This window comes from Mesoplodon bidens (genome assembly GCF_964165515.1).
Source record: "Mesoplodon bidens genome assembly, chromosome: 4".
Lineage (NCBI taxonomy): Eukaryota > Metazoa > Chordata > Mammalia > Artiodactyla > Ziphiidae > Mesoplodon > Mesoplodon bidens.
In genome coordinates, this window is record NC_138160.1 from 115826467 (window position 1) to 115852213 (window position 25747).

General features: G+C 36.4%; 1 protein-coding gene across 5 annotated transcripts in view; it reads left to right on the plus strand.

Moving 5' to 3' along the window:
• The window catches only part of SMAD5 (SMAD family member 5), a 106968-nt gene that overhangs the window by 73497 nt on the left and 7724 nt on the right, over positions 1-25747 (plus strand). For all 5 annotated transcript variants that reach the window (XM_081233043.1, XM_081233044.1, XM_081233046.1 and 2 more), the window contains 5 exons: positions 928-1481; positions 7756-8007; positions 11600-11719; positions 23036-23257; positions 25262-25518. In XM_081233043.1, coding sequence (XP_081089169.1) covers positions 1079-1481; positions 7756-8007; positions 11600-11719; positions 23036-23257; positions 25262-25518 — 1254 coding nt within the window. In that variant the 5' untranslated portion in view covers positions 928-1078. The remainder of the gene's footprint in view (positions 1-927; positions 1482-7755; positions 8008-11599; positions 11720-23035; positions 23258-25261; positions 25519-25747) is intronic.

The following is a 25747-nucleotide window of genomic DNA, read 5'->3' on the forward strand; positions in this document are numbered from 1 at the left end:
TTTTCCAAACATTACTCCTGCTATTTCACTAGCTACTCACTGTCTGTGGTTGGCTGTGTAGTGACCACAGGGGATTGTACCACTCTTATCGGTGGAGTACCACTGCATATTGCTTCCTCTTGTCACCATCACCAAGGACTTCTTCAGGGTGTAAAATGGTGGTCTGTCTGGAGCAGGTTCATTAACTTAACATGCTTAAAATATCAGAGAAGGCAATAGGAATTATGAAATAAATGATAAACTATCTTTTTTGGGATTAAACTTTGAATTTATTCTCTTTAAATCTAGCGTTCTTCATTTTAAAAGTAGATACCTCCCATTTTTCTGGCAGTTAAGTATGTTATAATTTATTTGAGGGTTTGGTACATCTTATGACAACTTCTAATAAAATTTGCATCTATAATAATAATGTGACTTGGGTACTACTATGACTTTTGCCCAAATCTTACAAGTCTGTGAAACATTTTAAAGAGAATAATGACCCTAGGGAAGAGCTAGATTTCTCTTAAGACTTTTGTTCAAATCAGGATAATATCATGTTCAAACTTGACACAGCACATAACCTGGATTTCAATGAAGAAAAGTACATTAGAATCGAACCTTAGATTTGGGGGCTTCTGACCGAAAGAAATAAAGGTCTAGGGGCTGGTTTTTTTTTTTTTTTTTGGTGGGGGGATAATACGTAGAAAGTAGAGCACCCTACTTTGCTTTTGGTTATCATTTGGCATCGCCAGTGAATTATTTGTTCATATTATGAAGGAAGTGAGTGGTCACAGGACTAAGAAAATTCCTCTTTTTAGACGTAGGTTTTTGTTTTACTTTGTAATCTTTTTCTGCTGTTATTTAAAAGTAATATGCTTTTCAAATTATATTGATTTAAATGTATGTTAATTGCATTCATTTAACTTTTCCCCCTTTCTCTTTCAGGACTTGAACCAATGAAAGAAGCTTATGGCACTTATGAAGATAAATGTCACTCCTCCCTTGTTAATTGGAACTTTTGTTTAGGACTTGTATATGACTTTTCACTTGTGATCTGACTTTGAGTTGCAGGAAGGTTTCTGAAGATTTAAATCAAATGACGTCAATGGCCAGCTTGTTTTCTTTTACTAGTCCAGCAGTAAAGCGATTGTTGGGCTGGAAGCAAGGTGATGAAGAGGAGAAATGGGCAGAAAAGGCAGTCGATGCTTTGGTGAAAAAGCTAAAAAAGAAAAAGGGTGCCATGGAGGAACTGGAGAAAGCCTTGAGCAGTCCAGGACAGCCAAGCAAATGTGTCACTATTCCCAGATCTTTAGATGGACGCCTGCAGGTTTCTCACAGAAAAGGCTTGCCCCATGTTATATATTGTCGTGTTTGGCGCTGGCCTGATTTGCAGAGTCATCATGAGCTAAAGCCATTGGATATTTGTGAATTTCCTTTTGGATCTAAGCAAAAGGAAGTTTGTATCAACCCATACCACTATAAGAGAGTGGAGAGTCCAGGTAGGTTTTAACTCCTCTGGGAAAAATTATAAAAACTTTTCTCTTTCTGATTTGCATTTGACTGAATTTAGTAATTAAAAAGGTTGTTTTAGCTTTATGTTTCCTTCTTAAAGATTTTAATCTTGGGAGGAATACTGGATTTTGAATTAGCTTAATATATGGATGATACAGCTCCCAAGTGTCTTGTTCTAATTCATTGTTCGCTGTAAGCAGCCAGTCGTATATGCACTCTGCCATTCCTCTATTTTATCTAAAGTCTAAGTTCCATGTGTGTACTACATTCCACTCCTTTTTGTTTATTTTTTATTTATTCCAGCATTGTATTTTCCCTCTCTGCTAGACTTTTTCTGAAAGCATACAAGCATGCCATGATACAGCCCAACTTCAAATAAAAGTTAAGAAAGAATTTCTGTCTTGACCTCAAGAATGTGCCCCCACCTTCAGTCTACCTTTTATAGTAGTCTCCATGTTTATTATCTCCACATTACCTTCTTCCTGTTCTTTCTTGATACCCCTCTAGTTAGTCTTTCCTCCCTACCATTTGACTTGTCAAATTCACTAATGACTGCCTTCTTACAGATAGAGGGGTCATTCATTCTCAGTCCTCATCTTACTTGCCCTCTCAACATCATTTGATACAGTTGCTCTTTTTCCCTCCCACTCAAAACTTTTTTATGTTGGCTTCTGAAACACTACTGCTCTCCTAGTTCTCCTACCTCACTGGCTGTTTTTGCTTAGTCTCTTTGTTGGCTGTTTTCCTGTTTTCACAGGAGTCAGTCCCTGGACTTTTTCTCCATCTATATTTTTCCTCTGTGTACTCTTATGTTATCCCATGTCCTAAAACTATCTATAAGCTCATGCGCACATTTTAAACTCCAGTTTTGACTCTGTATCCAGCTGCCTACTTAACATCTCCACCCGAATGTCTAATAAACATCAGATTTAATATGTCTAGATAGGACTTTGGATTTGTTTTTCCCACCAAGTCTTTTATTTCCTCCAGTTTTCCCAGTTGAAGTACATGGCACTAGCATTCATGTAATTGCTTCCTAGAAGTCATCTTTTATTTCTCTCTTAGGTTCTGTGTTTGAGCTATGAGCAAATGCTGTTTGCTGTACCTTCAAAATATATCTTGATCATATCACCTCACCATCTCTAACACCACTACTCTAGTACAGACCATCATCATCTTTCACCTTAAGTAGTCTCCTAATTGGTCTCTCTGTCTTTTTTCTTTCCCCCAACCCATTCTGTTTTCTATTATAGCATCCAGAGTGATCTTTAGAAAATATATATCAAATCATGTCAGTCCCTGCCCAAAACACTTTAAAGGCTTTCTGTCACACTTAGAACAGATTTCTACAAGGGCCTACATGACCTATCCTCAAACTTCCTCTGTTCCTTGGACTTGCCATATTCCTGCATCCAGGCTTTTTTCCAATGCTGTTTCCTCTACTTAGAGTACTCTTACCCCAGGATCTTTTCATGTCACATTTTCTCATTTCATTTAGTCCTTGCTCAAATGCCCCCATCACTACTTGACTCTATTAGGTATTTATTTATTTTTATTGACTGATGTGAGAAGGACCTTCCTCTGGCTCATTCTGTACTGCATTCCCAGTGCCTAGAATAGTATTATTAACTTGAACTTAGTAGGGAGTGCTCAGTAAATATTTTTTTGTATTGAATGAATTATATAAGCTGAGATACTAGCTGGGTACATTAGTTATCTATTGCTGCATAACAAAGTACCACAAGGTAAGTGGCTTAATACACGTTAGTTATCTCACAGTTTCTGTCAGTCAGGAGTCCAGGCATGGCTTAACTGGGTCCTTTGCAAGGCTGTACTCTAGGTATTGGTCAGGGCTTGGGTCTTATCGGAGGCTCAACTGAGAAAGGATCTCCTTCCCAGCTCATGTGATTATTATCAGGATTCAGTTCCTTGCAGGCTGTTGGATTCTGTCTGGTTGTTGACTGGAGGCTGCCTTCATTTGCTTGCCGTGGGACCTTCTTTATAGGTAGCTCACATTCATGGCCACTTACTTCTTCAAAGCCAGTAAGAAAGGGTCTTCTTGCTAGAAGGAACATTGTATTCTTGTGGAATGTTATTGCCTACATCCTGTCACTTTTGCCATATGCTATTGGTTAGAAGCAAGTCACAGATAATATACTCAGAGGGAGGGGGATTACTCCAGGGGTAAATACCCAGAGGCAGGAATCATGGTAGCCACCTTAGTCTGCGGGCCTTGATGGATTTCACTGAAGATAATATAAGAGCCCAGTATGGTAAAAAAGCTATGAAAATAACATTGATTGTGGAGACTAGCAAAAAAAAAAAAAAACAGTAGTAATGGTACTGTTGGGGAAATTTCATTTTAAGGGCTTTAGAGCTGCCAGGTGGTATTTGAGGTGATTCTCAATTTCTTGTTGAATCCAAGGAGAGCTGTAGCCTGAGGAATTGATGAGGAAAGGAAGATGTGAGGATTTAATAGAGAAATGTAGTTTGAAAAATTCCCAGGCTTGATATTTGTTAGAAGTTGTTGGAAAGAAAGTCAAGGAATTTAGTGTATTCCCCCATAGCTAGGGTGTGTCCAATAATCAGTCGATAGAAATGTCTTATTTTTGTAATCTGTTTTTCTCAGCTGTGATTCATTCTGTAGAAAAGACTGGGGCTTAGGCCTGGTATGCTTAAGCAAGTTTAGCAGCTGTGGCACAGGATGGATAACTTTATAGTACCAGTATTAATAAAGTCATAATAATAGTAATAGTAATAGTAATGAGCATTTATTGAGCACTTAAGGACTAGACACTTTCCTAATTCTATGAGGTTATTCCTTCATAGGGTTAGAAAATGGTACTAACATTTTACAGCACTCTAAGTTTACCAGTAAGTTTACAGATAAGGAAACCAAAACTTAATAGGGAAGTACCTTATATAAGATCACATAGTTACTTATAGGGAAGTAACTTATATAAGATCACATATAGTGGAGCCAGAAAGTATTGCAGAATGGTAAAAAAAAAAAGGATGGAAAATAGTTGGAAAGTGATAAAAATAGAGGGCCAACCCAGGTGATCCAGTGTTTAATAGGCAGTATTGTCTACTGGTTAAGACTATGTTCTGGAACCAGACTTTCTGGATTTGAATCCTGACTTTACCAATGCTATCAGTGTGACTACAGGCAAATTAATTAACCTTTCTGTGACTTTGTTTCCTCATCTGTAAAATGGGAATAAGAATACGTACTTCAGGTTAGTTACGAGAATTAGATGAGTTAATGCATGAAAAGTGCTTAGATAAAACATTAACTGGCTCAGAATAAGTTTCAAATTAAATATTCCAATAAAATAATACATTCTAGAAATCAAGCATTGGAGAAAATGGGAAGGAGAAAATTATCAAAGAAATCATACTAGAACAGTTCCCAGAACTGAAAATCGAAAGGGCCCAGTGACTGAGTAACCAGAACAAGGGGCAGAAAAAAGACTCACACATGAAATTTTAGCATATCATGGATAAAAAGAAGATTTTGAAAGTTCTCAGAAAAGTCAGGGCACATAGAAAAGACTGGGAATGAGAATACTGGATTTCTCAATGCAGTTTTAGATTCTAGAAGAAAATGAAGCAGTGCCCCCCAAATTCAGAGAGAAAAAGTTATCTATTCTGGAATCTGTCTGCAGATAAACATAAGACAAGACATTTTCCTATAGGCGAGGGCTCAAAATTTCTCTTCCTTACATCCTTCCATAGGAAGCTAATAGAGAATGAGGTCCAGGAAATGGGATCTAACAGGAGAGAAGAGAAAGGGAAGTCCAAGGACCTCAGATTTGTAGGAGACTTAAGTAGCAGCCAGTCTAGATTATAGCAAAGGATGGAGGATCAGGGGAGAAAATGGAATCAATAGATTATTTGTTTATTTGTGGGATCTGGAAAATAATACTGATGGGAATTTGATAGATCTGTTGGACTTCTGGAAATTAGTGGTACAGACTTGAGATTAAGCAAATGAAGGACCAAGGCAATAATTAACTTTAATAAAAACATTGTTCAAGGAAAAATATAATCATAATGTATACTTGGCTCAGCAGTGAATTGTATTTATATAATTTGTATAACATATAAAATATAAACCCTGGATATTGATTTAACCAAAATTTTTTATGTGACTTTATTGTGGGGAAGGGGAAGGGGAGTGGGATAGAATGGTTTAAGAAAGCTACTTCATTTGCCATAAAAGCAAGTCTACAAATAATGTCTTGACCAACCAATAACAACAGTATAAGCATATTACTTAGTAGTGCACAAAGTGAATGTTAGAAGAAATGGCTAAGAGTTTAAATTTGTTGTCTCTGGAAGCAGTATGGGAGGAGGCTTAGAAATTGTTCTTTTTGTTTATAATCTCTTGTAGCATCTATTTTTTAAAACTATCCATGTATTATTTTTGAATGAAAATAAAATAATTTCTAAAAAAAATGATGTGTATAGATAATATACAAGTAAGAGAGAAATCAGTGATTTTAGTTCTGCCTCAAAAAAAAAAAGTTAAGAAATCCTTACTGGATTGAACTCCTAAGTAGTTATTTCACTAAGTCTTTCAGATTACTAGCCAGCTACACATAGACATTCTTACTGTCTCATGTCCTACTGTCCAGTGGCATCTGTCCCATCATTTTGTAAGGGGAACAGCAGTTAGTAATACACTGTAGAACAAAGTGATTGTAATCAGATGTTAACTACATAATCACAACACTAATTCAGTAAAATGAAAAGATAAAAAAACAGTACAAATTACAGAGCTTCTGATTCCTCAGGTTCATTCTTACTTCAGGGAGGGGAAGTGTGACCCAGTTAACTTAAAAACAGATAGATTTTGTTGCTGCTGACTGATGTCAGAGTCAAAGTGAGATTTTCAGAAGTGGAATTACACTGACAAATACAGGAAAGTTATAAAAGAGATGAATTAGTACCATAAGAGTTTAGAGAAATCAGGTTTGTTTCAATTTCCTGTAGGGAAAGGTGATTGGATATTTGTATGTGGTTGACACTTGGGTCTTTAGAGAAATTGAATATTTGAATAAAGTGTGCTAAGAAAAAGTGTATCTCTTAAAATGTTTAGGCTTTCTTGTATATATTTTCATTGTGGTTGTGTTTAGAAAAATTATTTTGAATGGAAGACCTCTACCTAGGAATTGTTACTGTTTTCAGTTAGGAAAACTTTACTGAAGAATAAAAAATGCAAGATCTCTCAAAGAAAGAGAGATAAAATGTCCAAAATTGGAAACATGGAGGCTTTCAGGGCATGTGCATAGCTGATCTCAACTTTATTCTCTAGTCTTACCTCCCAGTTCAGTGCTTAGGCCACCTGACTGTTCTTTCTTATCTTTATCCATCTCCTCCTTTACATTCTTTACACTCTCCACCCCTAGCACTTCCGTGTGAAATAATGCTTCCAGGTCTTTAAGGTCTAATCAGATGTTGTCTTTTCCATGGTATTTTGTTTGATTCCTTGCTAGCTGGGAATACTCACCTCTGTTCAACTCTCAGTGCATTAAATTCTCTGTCTTATGGTTGTTTTTATCTGTTTTTTAATTTAAAAAAATTTTAAAGTTACATTAATCCATTATTTTATTTCAAATTAATATTAGCTTCTTATTTCATTAAAAGCATACACAGTCTTGAATGGTAAAGAGCAAACATGCAAAGCAGTAATGTCATGGAAATAGCTACCTTGGTTGCAAAACTAAGGGATGATACTTTTGTGCACATGGTTTAGGATGTGTTCCCTGTTGCATGTACATAAAGCAAGACCAACAGCAGTAACATCTAAGGAGATGATGACATATTTACCTTTTTTTTTTTAGGTATAGTTGATGTACAGTATTATATAAGTCTCAGGTGTACAACATGGTGATTCACAATTTTTAAAGGTTATACTCTATTTATAGTTTTTATAAAATATTGGCTATATTCCCTGTGTTGTAATTATGGTTGTTCTTAAATGTGCTTGATCTCTTATAGAATAGGAGTGATATCTTCTCTGCTTTGGATGTTCTGTCTTCTAGAGTATATTATATAGGCTGAGTGCTTAGAGAATTTTTGGTTTAGTTATTTTGTAAATATAGGTTCAAGGTTCTACAAAGCAGCCCTTCCTAAAAATAAATTGTTTTAATAGGTTTACAGTCTTCCCTGAATCCTTTCTGTCTTTCCCTTCATGTGTATGAGATATTTGTTTTAGTCGTTGCTGACAGATGACTTTTGATTTTTGTCTTTCAGTCTTACCTCCAGTATTAGTGCCTCGTCATAATGAATTCAACCCACAACACAGCCTTCTGGTTCAGTTTAGAAACTTAAGCCACAATGAACCTCACATGCCACAAAATGCAACGTTTCCAGATTCTTTCCATCAGCCCAACAACACTCCTTTTCCCTTATCTCCAAATAGTCCCTACCCTCCTTCCCCTGCTAGCAGCACATATCCCAACTCCCCAGCAAGTTCTGGACCAGGAAGTCCATTTCAGCTCCCAGGTAAGAATTTATTTTATTGATACAAAAAAATAATTTCTAAGAGTTAGCAGTTGTTCTAATACTGCTGATCCTCTGGGTGAACTGTTAATATGCCAAGAGCCAACTATTTTTGACTATTCTTTGGTAATTGTTTGATTTCCAGAAGAGTTTGGGATTTTATTTTGCCAAGTACCATAAGTTTAAAAAAATGTAAGTAGACATATTTTTCACAAAATATAGAAACAATCCTGAAATTTGTATAGAACCATAAAAGACCCCGAATAGCCAAAGCGGTTTTCAGAAAGAAGAACAAAGCAGAAGGCATCACACTCCCTGATTTCAAACTGTATTACAAAGCTGTAATAAGCAAAATAATATAATATTGGCATAAAGACAGACACATAGATCATTGGAATGGAATAGAGAGTCCAGAAATAAACTCATGCAAAAATGGTCAATTATTGGGTGGGCCAAAAGGTTCATTCAGTTTTTTCCGTAAGATGGCTCTAGTAGCACTTAGTTGTCTTTAACTTCAGTTGGAACAGTTTTGTTAGATTGTATTTGACAGCCGTCATATCAGCATGCATTTAAAAAAAGACTTATCAAAATTGGTCAATTTTTGTGCAGTCATTTTAATATTGAAGATGGATGGAAAAAAGCAACATTTTCAGCATATTATGCTTTATTATTTCGAGACACGTAGAAATGCAACTGCAACGGGTTAGAAGTAACAAGTGTTGGTGAGGATCTGGAGATATGGGAACTCTTGTGCACTGTTGGTGGGAATGTAAATTAGTACAGCCACTTTTGAAAACACTATGGAGTTTCCTCAAAAAATAAAAAATAGAACTACCATGTGATTCTGCAGTTCTACTTCTGGATATTTACCCAAAGAAAACAAAAACACTAAGAAAGATATCTACCCCCCCGCCATGTTCATTGCAGCATTATTTACAGTAGACATGATTTGGAAGCAGCCTAAGTGTTCGCTGATAGATGAATGGATAAAGAAGATATGATAACACACACACACATACACACGCAGTGGAATATTATCCAGCCATAAAAAAGAATGAAATCTTGCCATTTGTGACGACATGGATGAACCTTGACAGCATTATGCTAGATGAAATAAGACTGAGAAAGACAAATATAATATGGTCTCTCTCAAATAAGATACGTGGAATCTTAAAAAATAAATAAGAAACTAAACTCACAGATACAGAGGACAGATTGGTGGTTGCCAGAGGTGGTGGGGGAAGTGGATGAACTGTTTTATTTTTTTTAGTTTAAATAAATTGAATTTTTTAAAAAAGCAAACACAATTTGGGGGAGATCAGAGATTACCCTTTAAGAATAATGACAGTAAAATAAGATAGAATTGAAAAATTGCAATCCCTCCTCCCAACCCACCTTCCCTCTCTCATTGCTTGATCTTTCTCTATAGCGTGTATTACAATCCAGTATAGTATATATTGTCTTTATTTACAGTCTGCCTTTCCCCAGCCTCCCCCGTCTTGACTATAAACCCCATGAATACAGGGATTTTATAGCATCTTTTGTTTATTGCTACATACCCAGTACCTATATCAGAATCTAGTATGCAGTAGATCCTCAATAAATATTTGTTAAATGAATAGACAAAATTATAGCAACACATAAATACATTTACTGCTAACTATAGATATACCCATATGTCAAGTGGTTGCCAGTGCAGCTTGAGAGATTGAAGCCAAATGGTGTTAATTTGAAAGGTTTCATAGAGAGGAGTCCTATATACAGTAAAGGCAGCGTGTAGTAAAAGCTTATCAAAAACATAAAGGCAAAATGACTGTTTGATGAATGTGAAGTAAAGTAGCTAATCTGGAAACAATGTTAGATATCAATTGACCATTTATTGGACCAAATTACTAAATCCATATATACCATCAGGCATTAAAATCAAGTTCTACCAAAACAACAGCAGCAACAAAGGAAGTAGCTATATTTGAGGTAAAGTTAAATATTTTCATATAATTTATAATACCAAGTACCATTTATCAAGTGCCTTTTATGTAACTAATGCTGTGATGAAAGATACCACATTAAATTTAATCTTCAGAAGAACCAAGTGAGATAGATGTTTTTCTTGTTTTATGGATGGAAAACGAAACTGGTATTAACCCCAAGAGCTTAAACACCTTGCGTAAGGTCGTACAGCTAGTTAAGTGGGGGTTCAGGCCCAGGTTTCTCTGACTCTAAAGTGTGTACCTTTTTAACTTTGCTACATTGCTTGTCAAATCATTTTGTACTTCGGTAGGTTAAAATGAGCCCCAGTTATCTTTAGGTAACTGATGCACTGATTTGCCTGAAGAAGGATCATAAGTGGATTTTTAAAGTTGCTAAATTTTGTTAATGGCATGCCTGTTTTATGTGAGTAAATCGTGAGGTCACTGTGTCAAGAAATATTGGGATGCCTACTGTTGTAAGTAGGGTCATATGTAAATACATACTTTGTAGTTTCTTTACTGCAGTGAAGTAACAGTTGATGAAGTTGTATTTTGTTGTGTTGTGTTTCTTTGAAGAGGATTTCAGTTCCAACTGTTTAACTTGCTGTTAGGTGTTTGTTCAAAAACTAATTTTCGGGCCTCCCTGGTGGCGCAGTGGTTGAGAGTCCGCCTGCCGATGCAGGGGATACGGGTTCGTGCCCCGGTCTGGGAGGATCCCATATGCCGCGGAGCGGCTGGGCCCGTGAGCCATGGCCTCTGGGCCTGCGCGTCTGGAGCCTGTGCTCCGCAACGGGAGAGGCCACAACAGTGAGAGGCCCGCATACCGCAAAAAGAAAAAAAAAAAAAAAAAAAACTAATTTTCATCCTTTGTCCTTGATTCAGTGCTGACTGTAGCTCTGTCTCAAAATACATCTTATACAAACTTTGAGGTGAAAGACAAGTTATATTCAGTATTTACAGTTATGAGACAAATAAGTATAGCTGTAGCTTTTATAAAGGTTTTCAACCACAGATGTTGGAACTCAAACGATATTCTAGTTAACTTTCAGTTTCCTAAGAGCCACTTAATAGGATTTAGCCATTAAATAGGACAGAGCAACCATTTTAAGACATTGCAGAAGAATTAGACAGCTGCTGTTAGTGTTGGCAAATTTTGAAAGAGCATGGTTTTATTTTCCAGTTTTAAATAACCATACAGTATGTGGTGATCTTGATAATTCAAAAATGTCTCTGTAGATATCTATCTAAACAAGGATAATCTGTGGCCTTCAGATTGACCTGCAGTAGTTGCAGTTTCTCTGAGCATATGATTCTAAGCAAATGGAGGCAAAATTCTTGACCTTGAATTCTATTTTAGTGAATTTTAGCACTGATCTTACTATCCTGGATTGGAACAAATTCATGTGGACCTGCAGTAGTTTTCTGGTAGCTAATGGGTGTGCTGTGTTTTCTCCTTTTCCCTTGCCCTAAGGTAGCATCCTACATTTTTGTGTGTCTCTGATGTTCAGTAATGAATCCTGCTGGTAATCTTAAGAATTTTCAGATGCGTTTAGATTAACTTTGAGCAGGATGAAGATTTTAACTGTTCTTTTGGGACTTAACTTGTCTCATTTTCCTCCTCTTAGCTGATACTCCTCCTCCTGCATATATGCCACCAGATGATCAGATGGGTCAAGATAATTCCCAGCCCATGGATACAAGCAATAATTTGATTCCTCAGATTATGCCCAGTATATCCAGCAGAGGTAAGAGAAATATAATACTTACTTTGTTGTTGCTCTTTTTTTTTTTAACTTCTTAGCCACTTTTAACAACCATCTTTATTGAGGTACAGTAATTTATTTTTTTAATTTAATTTTATTTTTTATACAGCAGGTTCTTATAAGTTATCTATTTTATACATATTAGTGTATACATGTCAATCCCAATCTCCCAGTTCATCCCACCACCCCCACCCCCCTGCTGCTTTCTCCGCTTGGTGTCCATACGTTTGTTCTCTACATCTGCGTCTCAATTTCTACCCTGCAAACAGGTTCATCTGTACCATTTTTCTAGGTTCCACATACATACGATAATATACGATATTTATTTTTCTCTTTCTGACTTACTTCACTCTGTATGACAGTCTCTAGATCCATCCACGTCTCTACAAATTACCCAATTTCGTTCCATTTTATGGCTGAGTAATATTCCATGGTATATATGTACCACATCTTCTTTATCCATTCGTCTGTCGATGGGGATTTAGGTTGCTTCTGTGACCTGGCTATTGTAAATAGTGCTGCATTGAACATTGGGGTTCATGTGTCTTTTTGAATTATGGTTTGCTCTGGGTATGTGCCCAGTAATGGGATTGCTGGGTCATATGGTAATTCTATTTTTAGTTTTTTAAGGAATCTCCATATTGTTCTCCATAGTGACTCTACCAAGTTACATTCCCACCAACAGTGCAGAAGGGTTCCATTTTCTCCACACCCTCTCCAGCATTTGTTGTATGTAGATTTTCTGATGATGCCTGTTCTAACTGGTGTGAGGTGATACCTCACTGTAGTTTTGATTTGCATTTCTCTAATAATTAGTGATGTTGAGCAGCTTTTCATGTGCTTCTTGGCCACCTGTATGTCTTCTTTTTTTTTCTTTTATGTAAAAAATTTTTAACATCTTTATTGCAGTATAATTGCTTTACAATGGTGTGTTAGTTTCTGCTTTATAACAAAGTGTATCAGCTATGCATATACATATATCCCCATATCCCCTCCTCTTGTGTCTCCCTGCCTCCCTCCCTCCCTATCCCACCCCTCTAGGTGGTCACAAAGCACCGAGCTGATCTCTCTGTGCTATGTGGCTGCTTCCCACTAGCTGTCTATTTTACATTTGGTAGTGTATATAAGTCTATGCCACTCTCTCACTCTGTCCCAGCTTACCCTTCTCCCTCCCCGTGTCCTCAAGTCCATTCTTTACGTCTGTGTCTTAATTCCTGTCCTGTCCCTAGGTTCTTCAGAACGATTTTTTTTTTATATTCCATATATATGTGTTAGCATACTATATTTGTTTTTCTCTTTCTGACTTACTTCACTCTGTATGACAGACTCTAGGTCCATCCACCTCACTACAAATAATTCAATTTCGTTTCTTTTTATGGCTGAGTAATATTCCATTGTATATATGTGCCACATCTTTATCCATTTATCTGTCGATAGACACTTCCATGTCCTGGCTGTTGTAAATAGAGCTGCAGTGAACGTTGTGGTACATGACTCTTTGAATTATGGTTTTCTCAGTGTATATGCCCAGTAGTGGGATTGCTGGGTCGTATGGTAGTTGTATTTTTAGTTTCTTAAGGAACCTCCATACTGTTCTCCATAGTGGCTGTATCAATTTACATTCCCACCAACAGTGCAGGAGGGTTCCCTTTTCTCCACACCCTCCCCAGCATTTACTGTTTGTAGATTTTCTGATGATGGCCATTCTGACTGGTGTGAGGTGATACCTCATTGTAGTTTTGATTTGCATTTCTCTAATAATTAGTGATGTTGAACATTCTTTCATGTGTTTGTTGGCAGTCTGTACATCTTCTTTGGAGAAATGTCTATTTAGGTCTTCTGCCCATTTTTGGATTGGGTTGTTTGTTTTTCTGATACTGAGCTGCATGAGCTGCTTGTAAATTTTGGAGATTAATCCTTTGTCAGTTGCTTCATTTGCAAATATTTTCTCCCATTCTGAGAGTTGTCTTTTCATCTTGTTTATGGTTTCCTTTGCTGTGCAAAACCTTTTTTTTTTTTTTTTTTTGTGGTATGCGGGCCTCTCACTGTTGTGGCCTCTCCCATTGTGGAGCACAGGCTCCGGACGTGCAGGCCCAGCGGCCATGGCTCACGGGCCCAGCTGCTCCGCGGCATGTGGGATCTTCCTGGACCAGGGCAGGAACCCGTGTCCCCTGCATCGGCAGGCGGACTCTCGACCACTGCGCCACCAGGGAAGCCCTGTGCAAAACCTTTTAAGTTTCATTAGGTCCCATTGTTTATTTTTGTTTTTATTTCCATTTCTCCAGGAGGGGAGTCAAAAAGGATCTTGCTGTGATTTATGTCATAGAGTGTTCTGCCAATGTTTTCCTCGAAGAGTTTTAGTGTCTGGCCTTACATTTAGGTCTTTAATCCATTTTGAGTTTATTTTTGTGTATGGTGTTAGGGAATATTCTAATTTCATTCTTTTACATGTAGCTGTCCAGTTTTCCCAGCACCACTTATTAAAGAGGCTGTCTTTTCTCCATTGTATATTCTTGCCTCCTTTATCAGAAATAAGGTGACCATATGTATGTGGGTTTATCTCTGGGCTTTCTATCCTGTTCCATTGATCTATATTTCTGTTTTTGTGCCAGTACCATACTCTCTTGATTACTGTGGCTTTGTAGTATAGGTGGAAGTCAGGGAGCCTGATTCCTCTGGCTCCTTTTTTCTTTCTCAAGATTGCTTTGGCTATTTGGGGTCTTTTATGTTTCCATACAAATTTTGAAGTTTTTTGTTCTAGTTCTGTGAAAAATGCCAGTGGTAGTTTGATAGGGATTGCATTGAATCTGTAGATTGCTTTGGGTGGTAGAGTCATTTTCACAATGTTGATTCTTCCAGTCCAAGAACATGGTATATCTTTCCTTCTGTTTATATCACCTTTAATATCTTTCATCAGTGTCTTATTGATTCCTTCTAGTGTATTTTTCATTTCAGTTATTGTATTGTTCATCTGTGTTTGTTTGTTCTTTAATTCTTCTAGGTCTTTGTTAAACATTTCTTGCATCTTCTCGATCTTTGCCTCCATTCTTTTTCCCAGGTCCTGGATCATCTTCATTATCATTATTCTGAATTCTTTCTCTGGAAGGTTGCCTATCTGCATTTCATTTAGTTGTTTTACTGGGGTTTTATCTTGTTCCTTCATCTGGTACAAAGTCTTTGCCTTTTCATTTTGTCTGTCTTTCTGTGACTGTGGTTTTCCTTCCACAGGCTGCAGAATTGTAGTCTTCTTGCTTCTGCTGTCTGCCTTCTGGTGGATGAGGCTATCTAAGAGGCTTGTGGAAGTTTCCTGATGGGAGGGACTGGTGGTGGGTAAAGCTGGGTGTTGCTCTGGTGGGCAGAGCTCAGTAACACTTTAATCTGCTTGTCTACCGATGGGTGGGGCTGGGTTCCCTCCCTGTTGGTTGTTTGGCCTGAGGTGAGCCAGCACTGGAGCCTACCTGGGTCTTTGGTGGGGCTAATGGCGGACTCTGGGAGGGCTCACGCCAACGAGTACTTCCCAGAACTTCTGCTGCCAGTGTCCTTGTCCCCACGGTGAACCACAGCCACCCCTGCCTCTGCAGGAGACCCTCCAACATTAGCAGGTAGGTCTGGTTCAGTCTCCTATGGGGTTGCTGCTCTTTCCCCTGGGTCCCGATGCGCACACTACTTTGTGTGTGCCCTCCAAGAGTGGAATCTCTGTTTCCCCCAGTCCGGTCGAAGTCCTGCAATCAAATCCCACTAGCCATCAAAGTCTGATTCTCTACGAATTCCTCCTCCCGTTGCCTGACCCCCAGGTTGGGAAGCCTGGCGTGGGGCTCAGAACCTTCACTCCAGTGGGTGGACTTCTGTGGTATGAGTGTTCTCCAGTTTGTGAGTCACCCACCCAGCAGTTATGGGATTTGATTTTATTGTGATTGCATCCCTCCTACCATCTCATTGTGGCTTCTCCTTTGTCTTTGGATGTGAGGTATCTTTTTTGGTGAGTTCCAGTGTCTTCCTGTCAATGATTGATCAGCAGTTAGTTGTGATTCCCGTGCTCTCGCAAGAGGGAGTGAGCGCATGTCCTTCTACTCTGCCATCTTGAACCAGTAATAATTTATATACCATAAAATTTATCCATTTTAAGTGTATGATTCGATGATTTTTAGTAAATGTGTAAAGTTTTACACCATCACCACAATCTAGTTTTGGAACATTTTCATAACCCTTTAAAAATATCTCTTGTGCCTATTTGCAATCTATCCCCTCCTGTCCCCAGCTCCAGGAACCTTCTAATCTGTTTTCTGTACCTGTAGATTTGCCTTTTCCAAACTTTTCATATAAATAGAATCACAAAATGCGTTGTTTTCAGGATTCATCCATGTTGCACCTTGTATCAATAATGTTCTTTTTTATTGCTGAACAGTATTTTATTGTATGGATATACCACATCTTGTTTACCCATTTATCTGTTGATGGACATTTGAATTGTTTCTGGTTTTTGGCTAGCATGAACAATGCTGTAATCAACACTTGCAGATAGGTCTTTGTTTTTATTTTTCTGCGTCACAGGGTAAATTTAAGTATTTAAGAGAAACTACCAAATTACTGTAAAGTGAGAGCACCATTTTACATTTTTACCAGTACCATATGAGGGTTCTAGTTTCTCCATATCCTCCTAACACTGTGGTATGCGGGCCTCTCACCGTTGTGGCCTCTCCCGTTGCGGAGCACAGGCTCCGGACGCGCAGGCCCAGCGGCCTTGGCTCACGGGCCTAGCCGCTCCGCGGCATGTGGGATCTTCCTGGACCGGGGCACGAACCCATGTCCCCTGCATCGGCAGGCAGACTCCCAACCACTGTGCCACCAGGGAAGCCCCATTTATCTTTTTGATTATAGTTATTCTGATGGGTGTGAAATGGTGTCTCATTTGTTTTAATTTGTATTTCCCTAATGAGTAATGATTTTGAACATTTTTAATGTACCTAGACATTCATGTATCTCCTTTGGCTTATTTAAATCTTTTGCCTTGTTTTTTTAAGTGGGTTGTTTGTCTTATTGTTGAGTTATAAGAGTGCTGTATATATTTTGAATAGAGTCCTTTGTTTGTCTTATTATTGAGTTTTAAGCGCTCTGTATATATTTTGAATAGAAGTCCTTTATCAGATATGTGATTTGCAAATATTTTCTCTCTATCTGTGGATTATCTTTTCATTTTCTTAATGATGTCTTTTGAAGCACAAAAGTTTTTAATTTTGATGAAGTTATCCATTTTTTTGTGGATTATGCTTTTGGTGTTACATCTAAAAAATCTATGTCTATCCCAAGGTCATAAAAATTATTCTCCTGTGTTTTCTCCTAGAAGTTCTTTAGCTCTTATATTTAGGTCTATGATTCATTTTGAGTTAAGGTTTTTTTGTATGTTAATGGTCTAAATTCATCTCTGTGCAAGTAGATATCCAGTTGGTTCTAGCACTGTTTGTTGAAAAGAGTATCATTTCTCCACTGAATTGTCTTGGCATCTTTTTCAGAAATCAGTTGACTATAAATTTAAGAGTTTATTTCAGGACTCTCAATTTTGTTCATTGATCTGTATGTCTATACTCACCGTCTTGATTACTAAAGTTTTATAGTAAGTGTTGAAAACAAGAAGTGTTAGTCCTCCAACTTTGTTCTTCTTTTTAAAAATTGTTTGGCAATTCTGCATTCTTTGCATATTTTCATATCATTTCAGTATCAGCTTGTCAATTTCTGTCCCCCACCAAAACTCTTCCTTGGACTTTGATAGAGTTCACATTGAATCTTTAAATCAACTTGGGGAGATTTGCTGTCCTCTTCTAGTACACAGACATGGAATGTCTCCCTTTTCTTTTCTTTTTAAATTTATTGCTAAGTGAGTGGAAGAGTTTTTTAATTTCGAGTTTGGATTCTTCATTGGTAGATAGAAATAAAATTGATTGGATGAAGGCAGTCAAAGGCACATACTTCCAGTTATAAGATAAATAAGTACTAGGGATATAACGTACAACATGATAAATGTAGTTAACACTGCTGTATGTTATATACGAAGCTGTTAAGAGAGTAAATCCTAAGAGTTCTCATCACAAGGAAAAAGTTTTTTTCTGTTTTTTTAATTTTGTGTCTATATGAGATGATGGGTGTTCACTAAATTTACTGTGATAATCGTTTCATGATGTATGTAAGACAAATCATTATGCTGTATACCTTAAACTTATATAGTGCCATATATCAATTGTATCTCAGTAAAACTGTATGAAAAAGACTTAAAAAAAGACTTGCGTCGCCTGCATCTTTAATTGCTTTGCCAGCTTGAGCTGTAATTTTAGACATAATTTTTGCTACAAAGATTTAAAATATAAGAGCATTTTAACCACTCTAAAATTTAGAAATAGGAACTTGAGACAAATTAGATTTTTCTAATAGAAATGTTCTGAGCCTAAAGCCCTAAAGGAGAGTAAGGAAACCAATTAACTTTAATTTAAATAATCATGTCTTAAGTAGTGAATGAACCAAGTTCTATTGTTAAAGAACAACTGTATTAAATCCCTGAAAGGTTAGTTTCAAAATGGCATTAATGCAGTGGTTTCAGGTCTAACTAATGAAATAAATTTCTATTGGTCACTATAAAAAATTATTTTTTAATTAAAAACATACAGTTGATTTTTGTATATTAATCTTGTAACCTGAAACCTTGCTGAATTCATTTATTAGTTCTAGTGGTAGGCTTTTTGTGTGTGCATATGTGGATTCCTTAAGGTCTTTTAAATATAGGAGCATGTCATCCATGAATAAAGAATAGTATTTTTTTTTCCTATCCAATCTGAATGCGTTTAACTTCTCCTTCTCTCTTATTATTAAAGGGCATATATGAAAAACCTATAGCTATCATAATTAATGACAAAAAACTGAATTACTTTCCACCTATAATTGGGAGTAAGACAATGATGTCGGCATTTATTACTTCTGTTCAGTATTGTTCTAGAGAGTCTAGCCAGCAAACTGTTAGTTCTCTTCTATTCCTAGATTGAGAATTTTTATCATGAATGAATGTTGGATTTTGTCAAAAGCTTTTTCTGCATCTACTGAGATGATCATGTGAGTTTTTTGTTCTTTTTTTCTAGTAATAAGATGTATTACATGAATTGACTTTCTGATGTTAAACAACCTTGTATTCCTAGGATAAAACCCATGTGGTCATGGTGTATAATCCTTTTTTATATACTGCTTGGTTAGGTTTACTAATATTTTGTTGAGTATTTTTGCTTGTATATTCATGAGGGATATTGGTCTGTAATTTTCTTGTGATGTCTTTGTTTGGTATTGCTGTCAGGTAATAATGGCCTCATGGAATGAGTTGGGAAGTGTTCCCTCCTATTTTTGGAAGAGTTTTTGAAATATTAGTATTATTTCTTCTTTAAATATGTGGTAGAATTTACCAGTGAAGCCATTTCGGCTTGGACTTATATTTGTGGGAAGATTTTAAATAATCGATTCAGTTTCTTTAGTTATTATATTGGTCTATTCAGAGTTTGTTTTTTCTTGAGTCAATTTTGGTAATTTGTGTCTTTCTGGGAATTTGTCCATTTCATCTAAATTATCTAATTTGGCATAAAGTTTTTTGTAGTATCCTTTATAATCTCTAATTTCTGTAGGAGTTGGTAGTGATGTATTAATTCCTGATTTTGGTAGTTTGTGTCATGTTCTTTTTTTCTTGTTGGTTTAGTTAAGGGATTGTCAATTTTGTTTATCTTTTGAATGACAACTTTTCCCTCTTCCATTGAATTCCACTCTAATCTTTATTTCCTTTATTTTTCTTGCTTTGAAGAATGCAAGTTTACTTTTAGTTTACTTTTCTTTTTATAGTTTCTGAATCTTACATTATTAATTTGAGTTGTTTCTTTTCTAATATGTGTGTTAAAAACTATTTCTTTCCCTCTAATCACACCTTTAATTGCATCCCATAAATTTTTATTTTTGTTTGTCTTTATTTTTATTCAGTTGAAAATATTTTAAAATTTCCGTTGTGGTTTCTTCTTTGACCCGTGGATTATTTAGTAGCATGTTACCCAATTTCCAAATATTTCAAGATTTCCCAAATTTCTTTTTGTTGTTGATTCCTAATTTAATTCTGTTGTGTGCTTTGAACATATTTGGTATGATTTCAGTTCTTTAAATTTGTTGAGACTTGTTTTATGCTTGTTTTTGTATAGCCTGTGACCTAAGAATAGTTTCTAGATTATTAAAGAATTGTTAAGAAGAAGAAGAATACATGACAGATAGTATGTGGCCTGCAAAACCTAAGGTATTTGTATCCCACTTGGTCATGGTGTATAATCCTTTTTATATGTTGCTGGATTTGCCCATTTGGGTGGGCAGAAAAGGTTTGCCAACCCTTGGCAAAACATATAGTCTCTTTTAGACAATACTCCATGTGCCTTTGAAAAAATTGTATATTCTGATGTTGTAGGGTGTCATAGGATCTCTGGATTTCAGTTAGATGAAGCTGGTCAGTAGTGTTCAGATCTTCTGTATCCTTGCTTATTTTCTTTCTAATTGTTCTATCAATTATTGAGAGTGGGAGATTGAAGTTCCCAACTACTACTGTTGAATTATGTATTTCCACTTCTAGTTCTGTTCGTTTTTGCTTCTTGTACTTTGGGGGCTCTGTTGTGTACAATTCAGTAGCATTGAGTACATCCACATTATTCAGCAAACCATCACTCCTATCCATTTTCAGAACTTTTTCATCATTTCAAATAGAACTCTGTGCCTATTAAATAATGACTCCCCATTCTCCCTCACCTTACCCCCTTGGTAACTACCATTCTATAATTTACATTAGGATTCATTTTTTGTATTAACATTCTTTGGGTTGTAACAAATGAATAATGACATGTAGCCATAATTATAGTATCATATAGAATAGTTTCACTGCCCTAAAAATCTCTGTGCTCTGACTGTTCATCCCTCCCTCTCTCCTAACCCCTGGCAACCACTGATCTTTTTATTGTCTCCATAGTTTTGCCTTTTCCAGATGTCTTGTAATTGGAATCTTACAGTATGTAGCCTTTTCAGATTGGCTTCTTCACTTAGTAATATACGTTTAAGTCCCCCACCAACCATGTCTTTTCATGGCTTGATAGCTCATTTCTTTTTAGTGTTGAATAATATTCCATTGTCTGGTGTACCACAGTTTATTTATCCATTCACCTATTGAAGGATATCTTGGTTGCTTTCAAGTTTAGCAGTTATGAATAAAGCTTCTATAAACATCTCTCTGCAGTTTTTGTGTGGACATAAGTTTTTGACTCCTTTAGGTAAATACCAAGGAACACATTTGCTGGATTGTATGGTAAAAGTTTGTTTAGTTTTGTAAGAGGTCAACAGACTGTCTTCCAAAGTGGCTGTACCATTTTACATTCTCACCAGGAGTGAATGAGAGTTTCTGTTCCTCCTCATCTTCACCAGCATTTGGTGTTGTCAGTGCTTTGGATTTTGGTCATTCTAATGGTTGTGTAGTAGTGTCTCTTTGCAATTTTAATTTGCATTTTCCTGATGACATGTAATGTGGAGCATCTTTTTATATGTTTATTTGCCATGTGTATATCTTCAGTGAGGTGTCTGTTCATGTCTTTGACCAGTTTTTCTCATTACCTTGTTCATTTTCTTGTTGAGTTTTAAGAGTTCTTTGTATATTTTGTGTTAACAGTCCTTTACCAAATGTGTCTTTTGCAAATATATTCTCCCATTCTGTGGCTTATCTTCTCATTCTTCTGATGGTGCCTTGGTGTTGTATCTAAAAAGCCATCACCATATTCAAGGTCATCTAGATATTTTCCTCTGCTATCTTCTAGAGTTTTATAGTTTTGTATCATAGTTCTGCAATCCATTTTTGAGGTAATTTTCATGAATAGCGTAAGATATTGTGTCTAGATTCATTTTTTTGCCTGTGAATGTCAGTTGTTCTTATACCATTTGTTGGAAATACTATCTTTTATCTATTATTGGAGAAGTAACCAAGATCCTTCATCAAAGATCAGTTAACTATATTTATGTGGATCTATTTCTGGGCTCTCTGTTCTGTTCCTTTGATCTCTGTCCTTTTGCCAATACCACACTGTCTTGATTCCTATAGCTTTATAGTGAGTCTTTAAGTTGGCTAGTGTTAGTCTTCCAGTTTTGTTTTTCAATATTGTGTTGGCTGTTCTGGGTCTTTTCCCTCCTCATGTAAACTTTAGGATCAGTTTATCAATATCCACAAGATGATGTGTTGGGATTTTTATTGGGATTTCATTGACTCTGTAGATCATGTTGGGAAGAACTGACATCTTGAGAATATAGAGGCTTCCTATACATGAACATGGACTGTATCTCTATTTAGTTTTTCTTTGAATTCTTTCTTTAGAGTTTCATAGTTTCGTCATATAGATTTTATATCTATTTTGTTTGGTTTTTACCTAAATATTCCATTTTTTGAGTGCTGATATAAATGGTAATGAATTTTTAATTTCAAATTCTACTTGTTCATTGCTGGTATAGGAAAGTGATTGACTTTAGTATATTAACCTTACATCTTGCAGCCTTGCTATAAGTGCTTATCAGTTCTGGGAGTGTTTCTGTCAGTCATTTCAGATTTTCTGCATAGACAATCTTGTCGTTTGTGAACAGACAGTTTTATGTCTTCCTTCTCAATCTGTATACCTTTTATTTCCTTTTCTTGTCTTAGTGCCTTAGCTAGGATTTCCAGTGTGTTGTTGTAAAGGAGTGGTGAGCACATCCTTGCCTTGTTACTGATCTTAGCAGAAAAGCTTCTAGTTTTTCACCATTAAGTATGACGTCAGCTGTAAGTTTTTTGTAAATGTTCTTTATCTCAAGTTGAAGAAGTTTCCCTCTATTCCTAGTTTGCTAAGAGCCTTACTTAGTTTTTTAGTTCAAATTTTTATTTAAAATAATTTTACGGATACTGGTATAGTTAAGTCTTTCAGTTTGCTGAAACAGAGGTTTGTCATCTCAAATTTAAACCTGGATTAGATTCTGCTAGAAAAATAACTTAAAATGTGATATTGCCTATCCGTGTATATGTATAATTTTGTAAATTGTTATGATCAAGGCATTTCTGATGTTTGTTTTTTGGAAACAAACATACAAACAGACTGAAAGTCAGGAAGGACAGTGAGACTTAAGTGAAATATCTGAAAATTTTCTTTTTCATATAGTGCTTGGGTTGGGTTAAAGGAAACACAGAGTCTGGAGTTTCTGATAATCATTAAACATTTTTTCTGTCTGGTTTGTTCACAGATGTTCAGCCTGTTGCCTATGAAGAGCCCAAACATTGGTGTTCAATTGTCTACTATGAATTAAACAATCGTGTTGGGGAAGCTTTTCATGCATCTTCTACTAGTGTGTTAGTAGATGGATTCACAGATCCTTCAAATAACAAAAGTAGATTCTGCTTGGGATTGTTGTCAAATGTTAATCGTAATTCAACAATTGAAAACACTAGGCGACATATTGGAAAAGGTAATTTTGTCATTTTCCTACATTCAGTTGAATTCAGTCATTTGTTGTGCTTGCTATGTAGTCTGCATTGTGTAAGGTTCTGGGGCATACAAAGAAGTTTAAGGCATGGTCCTGCCCTCAAGTTGGAGATGTTGAAGAATGTATCAAGTAAAGACAGACTTCTTTTCTTTATCCTACCTATTTTTTCTTCATAGTACTTAGGGTCTGAAATCATACTATTCTGTGTTTATTTTTTTAATTTTCAGTCTTTTTGACTGAAATACAAGCTATACAGAAATTTGCATTGTTCACAACAATATCTTCAGCAACTAGAACGCTGCCTGGCTTATAGTACATACACAAGAAATATTTGTAGAATATATGAATGCTAGTGAAGGATTAAAATTTTTAAATTATGATATTTGTGGAATATTTTGGGTTGATGACTTGAAAGAATTTCCATTATGTTGGAGGAGCGAGCAGGGTTACTGGTAGGAAATCCAGTTTGAATGACTTAAGTCTTCAGTGGCTTCACTGCCACTTCTCCTACCTTTTAAATTCAGGTAACAGAGTTTTATTTATAATTCATCCTACAAGATAGTTGCCACAGCAAACAAGGAACTTTTCACATTGCAGTGAAATGTCTCATGCATCAAGTGGTCAGAAAGGAAACCTATCCCAGGTAGAGCTGTTTGCCTCTCTTTTAAGAAGTTTTGTTTTTACCACTTGCTACTTTTTGCTTCTTTGACTTGAGAAAGTCTTAGTCCAAATTAGGAACAAAAGGTAAGGTAAATAACTTTAATTGTAATATGATTTCTTATAGAAGAGATTCAGAAAAATACTATGTCCAAAAATAAGTTGGAAAGAAAGTTTCCATTCTTTTTTGACTGAACTGTCAATTTGCCATGATTTTTTTAGGTAAAATGCCTCACTTCCATGCATTGATTTTTCATTCTGCAGTAGAATAATTTAAGAGAAATCTACTTGGTGAATTCTTAAATTCTAGAATCGTTTTCCTCTTTTTTCCCAGTATACAGTTCTAGGATCCTTTCTTCCACAGCTCATTTTTATTTGCCCAGAAGCAAAACATAGTTTTTAATGTCATAGCCTGAAACCAGTCTGTTACTCACATGTGTGTACTACGATGGTCTTTTTTTTTTTTTTTTTTTTGCGGTATGCGGGCCTCTCACTGTTGTGGCCTCTCCCGTTGCGGAGCACAGGCTCCGGACGCGCAGGCTCAGCGGCCATGGCTCACGGGCCCAGCTGCTCCGCGGCATGTGGGATCTTCCCGGACCGGGGCACGAACCCATCTCCCCTGCATCGGCAGGCGGACTCTCAGCCACTGCGCCACCAGGGAAGCCCTACGATGGTCTTTTTAGTACTATTTGCAGTAGAGAAAAGTTGGGAACAACTTCAGCTCTAGCTATATAATTTGAATTTTTAAATATTGAACAATCATATATTATTTATATATTTTTAAAATACCCAAAACATTTTTTTTAAAGGAAAGTAAAATACATCTGCCATTTAAAGGCTCTTCCTATGACCTGAAATTACATAGGTGACTTAGCTTTTTTTTTTTTTTAAATGCTGCAGACCTTTCCATTAGCAAAAAGAGTGCAAAACTTTTTGCCAAACAACTATTCATGATAGTTGATAACACTAAGAATTCCTTTGAAAGGACTCATCATAAGGTGCTTTTTGGGGATTTTTTTTTTTTTGCCATTGCTTTCTTTCATAGAGATGATAAATGATTGTTGGAAAAGGAAAAAAAAAACACCCTGAGAACTGATAACCTAATATGCTGCCAACTTGAGGCTTAAGTCTTAGTTATTTGAGGATCATTTTAGATTTAGGCACATTAACCTCTTGAATATCTTTGGCAGCATAAGGCCATCTAGTGGTAGCTTCTGTCTGAAGACTTGCTATAGTGTAGTAGTTATTCTTGGTTGCACCTCATACAACTTCCTCGATTTCATTATACTGCTTTGTTAAGTTTGCTCTTGTAATGCCTGTCTTTTTAAGGTGTTCATCTGTACTATGTTGGTGGAGAGGTGTATGCAGAGTGCCTCAGTGACAGCAGCATATTTGTACAGAGTAGGAACTGCAACTTTCATCATGGCTTTCATCCTACCACTGTCTGTAAGATTCCCAGCAGCTGCAGCCTCAAAATTTTTAACAATCAGGAGTTTGCCCAGCTTCTGGCTCAGTCTGTCAACCATGGATTTGAGGCAGTATATGAGCTCACCAAAATGTGTACCATTCGAATGAGTTTTGTCAAGGTGAGTGGGTTGTGACCTGTAGCTTAATTTGAGTCACTGTAAATATGTATATTATATGTCTGTAGGTTATAATTTTAAAAAGTCTTTGTTAAATGAAAGGTAGTAACTATTTTTTACCTGATTTAATAGGTTTTTAAATAAAATTCTTGAATTTATAACTTAAACCACATGATTGGTCTAAGATTTTATTTTATAATCCAGACCTTATAAAGTGCTCAATATTGAAATT